This window comes from Lissotriton vulgaris, unplaced genomic scaffold (genome assembly GCF_964263255.1).
Source record: "Lissotriton vulgaris unplaced genomic scaffold, aLisVul1.2 SCAFFOLD_1173, whole genome shotgun sequence".
Lineage (NCBI taxonomy): Eukaryota > Metazoa > Chordata > Amphibia > Caudata > Salamandridae > Lissotriton > Lissotriton vulgaris.
The window spans coordinates 96,303-112,152 of record NW_028247970.1 but is presented as its reverse complement, the minus strand read 5'-3'; the positions used below and the strand labels follow the sequence as shown (position 1 = coordinate 112,152).

The window sequence follows — 15,850 nt, the reverse complement described above, 5'->3', positions numbered from 1 at the left end:
GATTGTTACTATTCCAATATAGTATCCATGCTTGACAAAATAGCGCCCCTAAAACTCAAAAAGAGTAGAGCCAAACCATCCAGATCATGGTTCAACTCTGAACTCAACTCCGAAAGGAGAACACTAAGAGCCAAATAAAGAAAATGGAGAAATAACCCTACTTGTATTCTTCATGACCAACTCAAATCAGCCCGCAGGAAGTACAACAACCACATCATAAACAAAAAATCTAGCCTTTTCTGCTCTGCATTGGACAGTGCCAAAAACAGACCCAAGCAGCTCTATAGCATCATCAGACGACAAACCTCCAAGCCCTTGTCCTCGTCTGTGCAGGCTTCCAAATATCTATGCAACAAGTTTGCCAAATTTTTCAAGGACAAGATCATAAAAATTGATCTCTCAATGAACGGCATCAACACGCACCATGCAAAGAGCTGCGTGGCTGGATCACTAGATCTTTCTCCTGGTCCCTCTCCCAATTCCTGGCTTAGTTTCCATCCTATTCAAGAAACTGAGATAATCACCCTGATCGCCACCTCCAAACCCTCAGTCCATGTGCTAGATCCCATTCCTCCCCTACTGACAAAAGAAATGAAGCACGCTCCAGCTCCGCTCTGGAGAACGATCATAAATAGCTCCGTCAAAAGCGGAGTGGTCCCTGACTACCCCAAAATGGGTCAAGTCACATCCCTGTTGAAAAAACCCGGCCTAAATGCAACAGATCTAAACAATTTTAGACCTGTGTTGAACCTCCCCCTTCTCTCAAAAACACTTGAAAGATGCATACTACATCAACTAACCCAGCACCTGGACAACATCAAGCTCCTGGAACCCCACCAGTCTGGCTTCAGAAAAGGCTTCAGCACAGAAACCGCGATTCTCAACATCATTGATGATATACATGGATCACTAGACTCCGACCAATGCTGCCTCCTCATTCTCCTTGACCTCTCAGCAGCATTTGATACTGTTGATCACAAACTCCTAATAAGGACTCTCCATGAAAGAGCTGGTCTTGGCGAGGTAGTCCTCAAATGGTTCTCCTCCTTTCTCCACAACCGCACACAAAAAATAAAAATAAAAAACTTCACTTCTGAACTCCGGCAAGTCAACAGGGGAGTCCCTCAAGGCTCGGTGCTTTCACCACAACTCTTCAACATCTACATGGAACCTCTTTCCAAACTACTCAGAAAAGCCAACATCCACTTCCATCTCTACGCTGACGATACCCAGATCTATCTGAAAACGACCTCTCTCAAAGACATACAAAGACTTAATGATGTCTTGAAAGATGTCCAACGCTGGCTGACAAACAACCACCTGAAACTAAACCCTGATAAGACTGAGACACTTCTCATCTCAAAAAAGGAAGACAATTCCCATATTGCCGAGTGGTTAAAGGCCATCGATGCACTCAATGGAAATCTTACTCTAGCGCACTCTGTCAAATCCCTAGGCATCACTCTAGACCCAAAACTGAATATGACGAGACACATTAAGAATTCGGCCAAAAGTGCGTTCCTTAACCTCAGACTACTGAACAAAATAAAACCCATACATTCCGCCCAATGTTCTCAAACAGGTCACCCAATCCCTGGTTCTGTTAAGACCGGACTATGGGAACGCAGTCCTCTCAGGAATTCCAGAATCACATCTGGCTCCCATCAAAACAACGCTACATGCAGCTGCCAGAATGATCACCGGTATCAAGAAATGTAATCATATCTCCCCTGCACTCAAGGAACTTAAGTGGCTCCCAGTGGAAATGCGGATTAGCTTCAGAACAGCCTGCCTCACCCACAAAGCCCTTCACACCGGCAAACCTGAGTACCTGGCGAAAAAACTCATAAAAGCCGGCCAGGCTAGGAACCTGGGAAGCTCAAACTCCCTCCTACTCATCACACCTAAAACTAGAAAGAAAAAAACTGCGGATCGATCTTTCACGGTAAGCGCTCCCAAAATTTGGAATTCCATTCCCTCTCATATCAGAATCATTCCCTCTTTTGTAGAATTCAAAAGCCAACTCAAAACCCTGTTCCTCAACTGCTCCCTAGGAAGTGGATAGTGGGGAGCAAATAACAACCATCAAACTCTTCTCCAGCTCTAAGACTCCGAAGATCCGTGAAGGCAAATATGTCCTATACTTCAATGTGTTGCTCTTTTATTTTTGCGCTCCTCTGTGGATATGCCCCCCCTATCTTGTATCTGATGTTTATCTGTGATGTACCTACTGTAAAGCGCTCTGATACCCTGGGGTCTGGCCAGCGCTATAGAAAACTTCTTAAATAAAATAAAAATAAATCAGCAATAGTCCATGGGTTGTGGTGCACTGAGTCAGTGGCACCTGGGTTCTGAGCAGGGGATCAGGTAGATGAAGGCATCCAGGACAGGTGTGAGCAACTCCGTCAGTCTGCCAGTACCACCAATTAAATTCTGGGAGATGGCGGTTGGAGGTGGTCCTGGCGATCCTTGCGTGTGCCTCTTGTGTTGATGCTATGTATGGGCCGGACTAGACTCAATTTGATGTGAGAGCCCTTGTGGGCCACATTTGTGGCCGGAGGCAGCGGACAGTGCAGGGCCACAGCCAATGGCGTTGATGAACCCAAGACCATCGCCTCGGAGGCCATCCAAAATCTCAGAAAAAAAGTTCCCGGACATGACCAGCACAGAGTTAGTGGCCCCGGATGCGCAGCGGCCAGCAGAGGTACCACGCCAAGGGGATGGTGACGTGTGGTCCACTGAGGTGGGGCCACGTGGACTGAGTGGGTCCTCATCGAGGTCCAAGGGGAATGTGGCGGGGGTCACAGAGGACAGTGGAAGGTGTCCTCCAGGGAATGATGCAGAGGTCTGATCTCATCCGGAAACAGCAAATGGGGAGTGGAAAGCAACAGCCTCATTGCCACCACCAATGTGGTGTCAGCTGCATGAGGATGAAAACGACCCCCTAGTTCATAGACTCAGATGCGACAAATATTCAACCAGTGGTTGTCCATGAATTTACGGGATCAAACTTAGTGCTACCGGGGGGCTGAAAGGTGATGCAATCTGCGATGATGTCGGTACACTGATATGAACTCCGCAATTGCTAAATCAGGACTCTGTGACCTACTTGGCTGCAGTTTAGGCCAGAGACAGTGGTCAGCAGTGGCCCACATCCATGTGTCGTAGGCTCGCGATGCACAGAGTTAGCGACACCAGGGCAGTTGTCGGTAGTGTTCGATCACCTCCATAATGATGATCCTTTTTCGCTCCCGACTGCAATGCATCATCCTCTTACGCCTCTCCTTGCATACAATGATATGCGCTCTGCCTTTAAATAATCAATGTCGTGTTCCAAGTCTGTGACCTACTCGAGCTCAGACCGTGTGGGCCCACATGCAGGTGTGGTTGCGATGCTATACACAGGCTTGGTGGCACTAAATCGAAGGGAGTATAGTGATTTCAAGTTAGCCATAAACATAGAAAGCTGTATTGCCGTCTGTGGGAGGCACTGGAAGACCCTCTGCCTTGAAAGGAGGTAACGCGAGGATAATTACCAGCTCCTTGCCGGACCCGCTGCGCGGGTCCCGCCACGTTGCCTGCATCTGTGAGCCATCGTTTGGGAGCCGCAGGGCTGCGAGCTGACCCGCAGGGACTCAATCTCCCAGGAGTCCCTGCGTGAGGTCGAGACCCGCAACACCTGGGTCGCTCTCCCTGCCTGCCCCGCCCTCGCCTCAGCAGATAAGGACCTGCTGCACCAACCCTCGCTGGGATCATCAGAAAGCTGTATTGCCGTCTGTGGGAGTCGTTGGAAGACCCTCTGCCTTGAAAGGAGGTAACGCGAGGATAATTACCAGCTCCTTGCCGGACCCGCTGTGCGGGTCCCGCTGCGTTGCCTGCATCTGTGAGCCATCGTTTGGGAGCCGCAGGGCTGAGAGCTGACCCGCAGGGACTCAATCTCCCAGGAGTCCCTGCGTGAGGTCGAGACCCGCAACACCTGGGTCGCTCTCCCTGCCTGCCCCGCCCTCGCCTCAGCAGATAAGGACCTGCTGCACCAACCCTCGCTGGGATCATCAGAAAGCTGTATTGCCATCTGTGGGAGTCACTGGAAGACCCTCTGCCTTGAAAGGAGGTAACGCGAGGATAATTACCAGCTCCTTGCCGGACCCGCTGTGCGGGTCCCGCTGCGTTGCCTGCATCTGTGAGCCATCGTTTGGGAGCCGCAGGGCTGCGAGCTGACCCGTAGGGACTCAATCTCCCAGGAGTCCCTGCGTGAGGTCGAGACCCGCAACACCTGGGTCGCTCTCCCTGCCTGCCCCGCCCCTCGCCTTACACCGCCTTATTAGTGACATAGCGCACCGCTGCGCGGGAGCGCCCGGGGCGAAGCCAGGGCAAAGGGCGGGCCGTCTAAGGCCGTCCAAGGTCGAACAAGGACGGGACGGGCCACCCCCTTAACGCCCAACCTTTGGCAATCGACTTTCCCTTCATCTGCTACTACCTCCAAGGATTTCTCTACTAAATCTACTAACCTCAAGCCGGATTAGATATCGCTTCTTGTCAAATAGATACCCGAACCATCATGCCTTCGGACCATGCAAAACCCAGGAATATTACTGTAAACACATCGAGGGGGCCAGTAACAGGAAGCATTGATCAATTTTTTTAAAGAGTCACAATTGTCCTAGAAAAAGAAATACCGGACACTGAAAAGCGCTTATCGATGGACTTGCTAACCGGTAAGCGCTCCTCCTTAGGTCTGATTGGGAATGCCCGCTCCCCACATTTGATCGACTCTGATTCTCAGTCCTCCATTATTCCCTCCTCTAACATTAACTCACTCTCATTTTTGGGAAACGACGCGAGGGATACAATCACTCACCCACTTAGAAATGAACTAGAACCAGAACAAGAACCGGTTCCTGAAATAACTCTAGTTAGCCCCAATGCATCTAGACTATCTAGCTCCCCAAATCTCTCCATTTCCCCCCCACCTCCCTTAGATCAAATAAACAATCATACCAAGAAACGGAAGCGACAATCTTCCACTACCGCTTCTAGTACAATCACCATCCTGAACACAACCCCTCCTCCGCCAACACCCCTTCTTCTTACCACCACGGCGCAGAATACCCGCACCACGACAGGATTACTTCCTGAAATGGAGGCAGAACTTCTCTCCAGAATAGAGGTAATAGTGAAGGCTCTCATGCTTCCTCTTATGGAGAGAACAAGACTAATAAGCTCCCATCTAGAAAAACTGGGTAAACAACTAGAAGAAAATACTGCGGCCATTCTTAAACTATCCACACAACCACACAAACACCCAGCACATAACCCCACAGACCAAAACGCACCTCTACTGGCCCAACCATCGACCAGTAGTGCGTCCATGAAACCAGGAACCACACAAGGGAAAAAAGCGGTAGCAAAAACCTCAAAAGAAACAACAAAAAAAGATACCCCAAAACCATTAAACAGTAATCAGGTAAAAGTCGGGGTAAAACCAACCGCAGAGGGCAAAAACACGATAGGGAAGAACCTACAGAAAGAACCCTCCCCGCATCTAACACCACCTCTAACCCCCCAACGAACCCTACACCAACTACCGAGATGGGCTAACAGTTATCACAGCGCCCATATAGACCTAGACGTAGGATAGTTGATTTACCTCCTGAATCTGCACCTTACACAATCGTAATGGCAGGAGTACCAGAACTAGCAGAAGGGGACAGAGAATCATACCACGCGCTAAAAAATAAAACCATCTATTGGTTGAAGCAGAATAGACCCCTCCCCGCACACGTTAACGGGGTAATTCTGTCGGTCAGGCGGGCTGTTTGGGTGGGGTCTAGGCCGAAAGACAAAAGAGGGGACGCCATAATTATCAATTTTAAGGATCACAGGGCGGTAAGAACTATAGGTGATTGGTATGAGATTACAGGAGGGGACAACATCACAACACACTACGTTAGCTACTTCTACCCACGGGAATTAATCAACAAGCCACCTCACCATCGCATTAGTAGGCAGCGCCCTGAGTGGAGAGAAGTAGGCTATCAATTCACCCAGAATCAGTTTCTAAATAAACTCCAACACCCACCTTATCACCATCCTTACCAAAATAACCCGTTTAACAACAATTACCATCTGATCCCAGTACAAAAATTATGGTGGTAGTGTTTCTCAAAAATGAGAAAGCGTCAGCACATATAGGTAATACAATTCTCTAAACAAGTATACGTGTATTGTCACTTCTATATAGTTCCCAATATGAGGTGCACTGTCAACCTGTAAAACACCCACCACCTGGAGTGTTACACTTAGCAAAAAGGGGAATTTTTTTGCTAATGTTAAGTATCAGAAGAAGAACAGGCATCAATCAAGCACCCTCACAGAATATGTAACAATTCAAGTAATAATCATTAATTAATCCTGGCAGGACAAGCTGGAAACTATTTTTAAATGATTACGAAATAAAAAGATTTGAAGTCTGACACCTGGCTCTGGATCCGTGTTTTGGAAGTCTCTTTATTACGAATGAACTGTTCTTTTGATTAATTAATGATTATTACTTGAATTGTTACATATTCTGTGAGGGTGCTTGATTGATGCCTGTTCTTCTTCTGATACCATCTGATCCCCTCAGGCTACAACATACCTACATTTAACCCCTTCTCAGCCCTGAGCGGCTTAGACGGAATAGATTGACTTGCCAGCAACCAATCTTCACCTGCACAACCCTTCATAACAAAAGAGAATACCCCCCTGGTTGTCACAGTTCCAGATACTCCAATTGAAACCTGCAACAACGCAAGCCAACCTCAACTTACCCAATTGCATGGAACAAGTCCGAGGGAGCAGAAAGACTCTAGCATACAGACCGAAACAAATGCGAAGCCCATCAGAACTAATAGGGAACCTATTCCAGAGCCAGACACGGTCACAAGACAAACAGAAGATGGACTAAATAAAGGACAGATCCTCACCAGGAGAATAGAAAAAATCCAGATAATGTTCTGGAATGTTGCGGGCCTCCGAGAAAAAATGGTGGATGGAACTTTATTAGATTTTGTCAAAGACTGTCAAGTAGTGGCCCTTCAGGAAACTTGGCTTACGAAAGAAATGCACCTTGTAGGTTACAAAACCTATTCCTCAGCAGGGATCGCAGGAAAGCATGGAAGAGCCAAAGGAGGGCTGGCAATTTACATATCTAATACTATACCAGGTTTGGAAGTGACTGTACTTAGCTTAGAACCCAATTTCCAAATTTTAAAGCTGGTTTTCAAGACAAAGAGGACAGTAATTCTTGTTAACCTATATGATAATACAGGGGAAAATGATAGGCTAAAAATGTTGGGGGCCCTTTGCAAGAAATTATCTAGTGGCGCGAGACTAAGACCAGGGCTGGAACCCGCAAGCATCGTATGGGGAGGTGACTTTAATCACCATCCCTGTACGATGTCAAATTGCGATGTCTGCGGGATCGGAGGTGACTTAGAAGGCCAGATAATCCACTTTAGTCATTCAGCGGTGGGTGATCTATTAAATGAAACACTGTCAAGGTTGGATCTACTTATATTAAACCATATTAACCCCTCAACCGGGAAACTGGATCCCACCTACCTTGGTAGGGGCCACAAAACAACTGTCGATTACATTCTCACGACAGCATCCCTAGTAAATAGGACCGCAAATTTTAAAACTAAAATTAACACCCTGAGTGACCACTCGGCCTTAGTTTTTGATCTAATCTTAGACCAAGCTCAGCCAATAGTCCAGACTATAATGTCTACCCTCACCCAAAATAATTTACAGCTTACAAAAACAAATGGCTACACCCTGGGGTGGGGAAAGATTGACCCAACTGAGCTGACACATAAAGTGGTAACCGAAGCAGAATTTGCTATATCTAATTGCTTAGACCTTGATGCGAGTGATGAGAATGTAATATTCCACTTTAAAAAAATATTAGCTAAAGTAAATGAATGCCTTACCAAGGAACAGAAAGGGCCTAAGGAAATAAAGAAAAAAGGTTGGTTTAGTCCAGGTTGTACGGCTGCCCATAAACAATTAAAGAGAGCCCTGTCAAAAACAACAAGAAATCAGGAGGAGATTAGGATCCTGAGGAAACGATACAGGCTAGCGCGTAGAGCGCGTAAAGAGGAACTAAAAAAGGCCCTATGGGATCAGCTGCACGAAAGTTCACTCAATAAAGACAGCGATCTATTTTGGAAGGTGGTAAAAGCACCATTCCTGAACGACACAGACGACCACCCTAGCATAGATGTGGCCATTGAGGGACAAACCTGGGTCAATCACTTTGCTAAGATCTTTGGACAAACCCAGCCTGTAGTCCCTATAGATAGAAGACACTCCCTAAATCAGGATAAAGTATACCCAATCTCACTGGAAATTCAATTATATGAAGTTATCACAGCAGTTAACGTTAGCAAGAGCGGAAAAGCGCTAGGCCCTGATGGGGTCCCGGTCGATTTCTTTAAATTCAAAATAGACCTGTGGGCTCCCATCATAACTAGGGTCTTCAATGCAACAATGCAGCAAGGTTTACTTAACTCTTGGACACAATCTATATTAGTACCCATCTTTAAAAAGGGCAATAGAGAGGAGGTGACTTGTTATCGGCCTATTTCCCTTCTCGACTCACTGGGGAAAGTACTGGGAAGAGTGATACTCCAGTGTCTGCAGGAGTGGGCAGAGGATACCGGGGCCCTCTCGGATGTCCAGTACGGCTTCCGAGAGGGACTTGGAACAACGGAACAAGCCCTGAACCTGGCCCTTTTGCTGGGTAAATACGCGTCGGCAAAACGCGGGAAGGTCTACATGGTTTATGTCGACCTTTCCGCGGCTTTCGACTGCGTATCCCATGCAAAACTGTGGGTGTTGCTGTCCAACATGGGAATAGACGAGGCCTTGGTGACTTTCCTCAGGGAACTTTACTCGAACGCCTCCTCCAGGGTGCGTTTTGGAGTACGGGGCGAATTGTCGGAACCATTTTCTGTGGAGCGTGGGGTCAGGCAGGGGTGCGTCCTCGCCCCCTTCCTCTTCTCTCTCTACACAAATGGTCTTGAGGCGGAAATGTTGAGGGGGTTTTGGACCTGCCCCGAGTGAACAAGAGATTAGTGCCCGCGCTCCTGTAGGCGGATGATGCGGTGCTCCTAGCACGCACCCCAGGAGAGCTCCAAAAATCCCTGAACACCTACGCTAAATTTATGAGCGACCTAGACCTTCCCATAAATATAAAAAAAACTTATGTGATGCTGGCGGGACAAGCCAGGAAACAGGGAAAAGCTATCTTCCTAAATAGTGAAAAGCTGGAAACCACCTCCCAGTACCCTTATTTAGGGATTATGATAGATGAGAGGCTCACCTGGAGAGCAGCCATAGAAGCACGCAAACACCAACTGCTGCGCTCTATCGCTGCCCTAATGAAATTTGCTCAAAAACTGGGGAAAAAACCCCCGGTAGAATTACTTAAGATATATAGAGCCAAGTGCCATTCCATCGCTCTATACGGGGCGGGCCTATGGGGACACAAAAATACAAATGCCCTGCAGGTAGCAGAAAACATTTTTCTGAGATTCTTGCTCGCGGTCCCAAAAAGAGCCTCAACCTATGCCTGTCATGCAGAACTGGGACTCCCACACATCGGAGATCTGGCTAAAATTGAACCAATACTCCTTTGGCGCAGAATATGGGTCTCAACAAAAAACACACTTACCAAAGCTATAATCACGGACTGTATGACTCTAGACAGGGCTGAAAAAATAGCCTGGCTCACATATGTAAAGAAACTTTTTGCAGACCTGGGAATGCCGGAGTACTATTACAATCCTGAAACTATCGCCGAAATAACAAAAAAAGAACTAAAGGTAAAAGCACTGAGCTATTTCGAAGAGCTGCGCATCACTGGGGAGAGCAGGAAACAATCAGTACAGCATTCCATAGCAGTTATGTCCACCCTGGAAATGGAACCCTATCTAACATACGTAAACTCTCAGTTTGAACGTTTCTTATTAACGAGATTTAGGTTGAACATTTTCCATAGGGTTGTAGCATTCCCTAAAAGAAACAGCTGGGATGAATGCTTAACTCTTTGCCCATGCGACGAACTATCAGAACAGTCAACAATGCACACTGTTTTGTTTTGTAAATTCTATTCTGCTCATCGCAAACTTTGGTTAATTCCTCTGCTTCGATCTTCGCATTTTAGAAGATGTCGCCCTGCTATGTTAAGGTTACAATTTTTAAATTAGGCTTACGTGTGTAAAGTTGTTAGCACCTTCTTAAAATGCATTTTTAAGCATAGGCTAAACCTTTAAAAAAAAAAAAAACAACCTCTAAAATTATTTGATAAGCCAATGATGATCTCTTACCAAACTGAATTTTAATCTGTATTGCTAAATTTTATAAAATGTCTGTACACTTTTATGGTTCTCTTTGTAAAAATGAAACCGAATAAAGATTTTACTACTACATAGTCCTCTGCTATGGTGTAATCAATCAAGACTCAGTTCCAAATGTGTCACCCACTAGTCTGCTGTGTCAGCCGGTAGAGTGTGTAAATGAGAAAGGAGTGCTGTGCGCCATGCTTGCGGAGGCTGCGATGGTCGTAGCAGGTTGCCAGGGTTGCGGGCATTGGGCTTGGAGTGTACACCGGCATGTAGTGGGCCCTCTTCAACACACACCGGTATCTACAGGTTGGCATTGTGGCCTGGGTGCGGAGGTGTGGGTAAGACTGGTCCTGGGGTACAACAGGCTCACGACAACAGCATCAGCCTCATGGCGGGGTGAGAGGTGCCGCCCTGGCAGAGACGTTGAGCATTCCAGAGAGGACCATGCCCATGTTATGTGCCTTTTATTCACACCCCTACGCGAGGCTGGTGTACTCTGGACCAGCCAACTCCGCTCACGCTGACAGGGGGGGGGGGGCATAACAAGCTACATTCCCGCTATCTTCCCCACTGGCTGGGGTGACATGGTTGCTTCCAATGTCCACAACACTCCAAACACCATTGGTGGGTGTCGACATGGATAAAATGTAAAAAAATCTAAATTGATACTTGTATAGCGCACTACTCACCCGCAAGGGTCTCAAGGCGCTTGTACGAATACCGCTGTGGAACCCGTCCTGGCTTTCCCTGTGAGACGTCCACTCCTGGGCATCCCCAGGGTGAAGGCCAGGCATCCTTAGCGTGTTGGGGGCCGTTGTGGAGATTAAGAAAGCTATTGCCCAGAGTTGCAGAGTGGGACTCTATGATTAGAATAGGCACCGAGGCGAGAATTATCAGGTCCGTGGAATTTTTGAGCCCAAGACCCGCCGAGGCGGGGAATTGAACCCTGGTCCCGGGCTAGACCTCTGCATCAGGGTCTGCCGCTCTAACCATTGAGCTCTAACCATTGTACCGCAGTCTAGCCCTCACATCCATACCGCATTTGGCATTGTGTGCATTCTCATTCATCAGTCACTTGCCTCCTTTGCACAATCCTGGTCCCCACCTCTTCCAACATTCTGCTATTGTGTGGCCTAGGTGCCAAGCCGTTGATGGCTAATGAACATGGCTGGGTCACGTTCCCACTGTGAATTGTGCTGTTGTGGCTGATGGGTGTGCATGTTGTATGTGAGCTTGTAACATGTGCATTTTCTGTGTTGTGAGTTGCATGATTGTGGAGTTGAGGTGTGTGGTGTGTGCATTTGGTATTTGGCCAATGAGCAGTGCATTTCCATGTGTGTCATCCTGGTAGCACAGGTTGATGACGGACTGTCAGAGGTATATGCATCATGCACACTGCCTGGGTGGTTGGCGGCAACGTAGGTGGAGTGTCTGCACATTGGTGAGATATGTGCACTTTCTGTTGCACTTATTGTGTGCAGTGTTGCCAGGGGTACAAGTTGGAAATGTGTGCAGTCAATTGCCTCTGAACAGAGCGTGAATCCAGCTGTGGTGTACAAGCCTTGCTTGGTTTCAGGCTGTTTCTGCGCAGAGTGGGGGAAGCTTTGGTACTGGGGTACAAAGCTGATGGTGTCATCCATGACTGCTGTGAGGGACTTGGATTGGCCAGACGTGGGATGTTGGTTGTCCACTCTGTTGGTACCGTCAGCCGGTGGCCAATAGTGGTCAGGATGCAGAGGTGGGTTGTCCCTTTCAAGTTGTACTGGGCAATTACATTCCCTGGTGTTGGGTCTGTGAGGTTGGTGCATTTTCTGGGGTCACTGTTTTTGTCTGTCTGGGGGGTGGTGGGAGTCTGGGGGGGCCCTGGGGGTGGTGGGTGTTGTTGCCCTCTTGGGTGTCCGGCCCGCATGTTCAGTGGCTCCATGGTGTCTATTGTTCTTCAGGTGTGGCTGTGGGCATGGCTCCCTTTTATGGTGCAGGCTGTAGTCCGACTTTCAACCAGGTCAGAGCAGGTATTAGTTTCCTGCTGCTAACTCGCCATATTGCATGTTTTGTGGTTGTATCGCCGATCTGGCTGGTCGTTGAGAATGTTGCGAAGTGGTGTTGTCGTGCCTTTTTGCACGGGAATGCCAACTCTGCATCTTAGTAGCGATAGTTGCTGGGGTCATCTGGGGCGATGTTTTTTGCGGCTGTGATCGCGGGTAAACTGGTGCTATGGGCTGTTAGCACCAGCTTGTAAATGGGGTGATAAATTTATCGCAACTTTGGCTGTGATAAAGTGCAGTTAACTCGGCGATGACTCCTTGAGAATATTTCCCATTGGGTAGTCCTCCAGTGTAAGACCTTTGCAAAGGTCTGATGTAGAGTTGATAATCCAGATTTCAGGGTTAGATGAAATATCTAAGTTAAAATCCAGAATAATTACTTTAAGAGAGGTAGCATTTCGAAAAGATGATCAAGCATTAATAAAAGACTATGGGGCATATTACCAAGGGCCATTATCGCCGCATTAGCGGGACTTTTTACCGCTATTGCGGCGATAATTTAATCGCCCTATTACCAAGCTGTCGCTTACAACAGTTAGCGACAGCTTGTAGGGGATAGCGGGCATTTAGGGGCCCACTTTGCATGTCAGCGATAATTATCGCTAATGACACGCAAAGTAGGCGTGCCAAGATGCTAGCGACTGAAAACAGTCGCTAGCATCGCTATCTCCGATTACCAACTTTTGGAAATATTCGCGCTACGCGCGAATATCTCCAAAAGCTAACGCCTGCCCCTGAGCAGTTCTTAGCCATGTTATTCAATGGTAGGTGGATAACATGGCGAAGAGCATTAGCTCGGTAATGCATGAATATCGCTGACTTTTCAGCGGTATTCATGCATTTTGGCCGTTTTTTATCGCTTAGGAGATTAACCTTGATAATAACAAGGCTCCTAAGCGACAAAAATAGGCGAAGCATGGCGATAAATTATTGCCGCTAACCAAGCTTAGCGATAATTATCGCTTATGCTTGGTAATATGCCCCTATATATCATAAATATATGACTGGACATGAAGGGAGGAAGAGAAAAAGGAGGTGGAATTATGTCAACATTCAGACCTAGATCCCTTACGGTTGATATAACTCCTTCGTCAACCCCATGGAGATGGCCAATTTTTGCAGAATCTGAGTCAGGGGCTAAAAATGCAAAACTTTGAATATACACTTCACTTTTTGAATCTATAGTGTATGCCCACTATTGGCAAAGATGTTACAAACCAGTTTTTAGAAGGAAAAAAACATTTTTCAAGAGGGCACAAAATGGAAGGACAATAACTGGAAGAGTCAGATCTTTATTGCCAACTGAATAACTTTCCTCCTGGTTAGAATTCGAGAAGTGGGAGAGAATGTAGAGCTTTTGTAGAACAAACCCAAGAAACACAAATGTCACAAACCAGAAGTGTAAAACTTACTCCAATAGGTTTTCACCCACATTTTGACTAAATGTCTGATTTGTCAGAATGACTTTGTGGGATCTGTTGCGATTCTTACCTGAGCAGTGTACCGACGCATCCCTTTTTTTATAACAAGATGATGGTGGGCTGGAGCTGTAGGAACACTTTAACACGCTGGACTCATCCCCTCTGCATCCCACATTGTATATTAAAGGAGCCCTGTTCGGGGGGGATCCAAAGACAGACCCACCAGGCGCTGAGATTGGCGCTCCGCACCCCAGCTGTCTGCAGACCACTGCGGCATCGTTCATATCCCAAGACGAGTCACAAATTGTTCCTTCAAAGCCATTGCTTATAACCAGCACAACCCCAGCACAAGGATCCGCAGCATTAGAGAGGCGAACAAAATCTGTATCAACTGGAAAGAAACAGAGAGAAATGAAACGTTTACTATATTTCAAACCATAACTGTATATATTAAGTGCAACTACCAGCACAGTGCCCTCATTTCAATCTCACCCAATCACAGGGAGGAGGGTGAGTGAGAGAAAATGGAAGAGGCAGAGAATGATAAAGATAGAGCAAGAGGTAGAGTGAGGGAGAAAGAGAGAACAAGAGGAAGCAGGAGAAAAAAGAGGGTGAGACCAAGAAAAAGAGAAAGAATGAGAGAAAGTGGAGAGAGAACAAAGAAAGAGAGAAAGAGAGAGGATAAGAGAAGCTGGGGTGAGAAAAAGATAGAGACGGTGAGAGAACAGGTAAGACAGAGAGATGGATATGGAGTAAGAGAGAGATAGAGGGGAACAGGGACCAAGAGACGGAGGAATAAAGGAAATCAAGAACACAAGAGAGGGAGTGAGAACAAGAGAAATGGAGGGCGAGTGAAAGACCAAGGGCCATATGTAGGTAGCCTAATACCGGTCGGAAACGGCCGAAAATTGGTAAATTTGCCATTATCGACCGGTATTTAGCTTTTTCCAATGTAGGTGGCTTGATTTAAGGAATCAGTAAATTACCAAATCTTTAATATACTGAATCAGTAAATTACCAAATCCTTAAATCCTATGTAGGGAGCACTCAAGCAAGTGCATTTTTGGTTTAAGTTGTTGGTAAATATCGAAAACCTTAAAAAAAGCTATGTTGTGCTTTTTTAAAAGTGCCATGTGGCAGACATACATGCCCTTAGGGCATGTATGTGTTCCACATGTGCATACATGCATGATTCAGGGGTGCAACAGGGTATCGATGTGACACACTGCCACCCTTAAATATGTTCCCCCTATTACCGATTCGGTATTTACCGAATCGGTAATGGTGAATGGCTTCCCATTCATTCCTATGGCCCTCCGAATCGGTAAATACTGAATCGCTAATACCTAATCGGTAATACTGAAAATTACTGATTCGGTAAAATTTGCCGAATGTTTACCTACCTACTATTTACCGATTCTGAAATACCAAATCGGTAACATTCGGTATTTCAGAATCGGTAAATAGAGATTACCTGCATATGGCCCCAAGAGACAGAAAGAGATAAGATAGAGAACAAGAGAAGGAAATAGGGAGTGAAAGAAAGTAGGAGAAAAAGAAAGAGAATTAGTGACAGATCAAGAGAGAAAAAGCAGTAGTGTGAAACAGGGAGGGAACGGAAAGAGAAGCAGAGAGAGCATGAGAGGGTGAAATAGAAAAATTGAGGGAGATAGAGAGGAGAGACATAGGGCTCGATTCCGATCCGGTAAAATGCGCTCCGAATCGTCGTACGGAGCAATTTTCCCCGTACGAATCGTACCTGTACACGTCCCCGTACGTACGACGAAGTACGATCCGTACCAGGAGCCAAAGACCGTACGAGTCGTACAGGACTCCGTACGACTAAAATATCCGTACGAGTCTCACTCGGAACCCGCTGTACGTGACATCGCTACGGTTCGCCGCTGGTTTTTACGACCCAGCAAGTACGATTCGTGTCGGGTACGCAACGTACAGCCCTTTTTTTTACGGGAGCTGGAAACAGCCGTAAACG

The 15,850-nt window shown here is 46.8% G+C and overlaps 1 protein-coding gene across 1 annotated transcript in view; it reads right to left on the bottom strand.

The window, feature by feature from the left end:
- The window catches only part of LOC147664961 (CD5 antigen-like), a gene marked incomplete at its 5' end in the record, with an annotated part of 443,582 nt that extends 429,334 nt beyond the window's left edge, over nucleotides 1-14,248 (bottom strand). Inside the window, one exon of the mRNA XM_086949857.1 lies at nucleotides 13,928-14,248. Coding sequence (XP_086805983.1) covers nucleotides 13,928-14,248 — 321 coding nt within the window. The remainder of the gene's footprint in view (nucleotides 1-13,927) is intronic.
- Nucleotides 14,249-15,850: the final 1,602 nt, after the last annotated feature.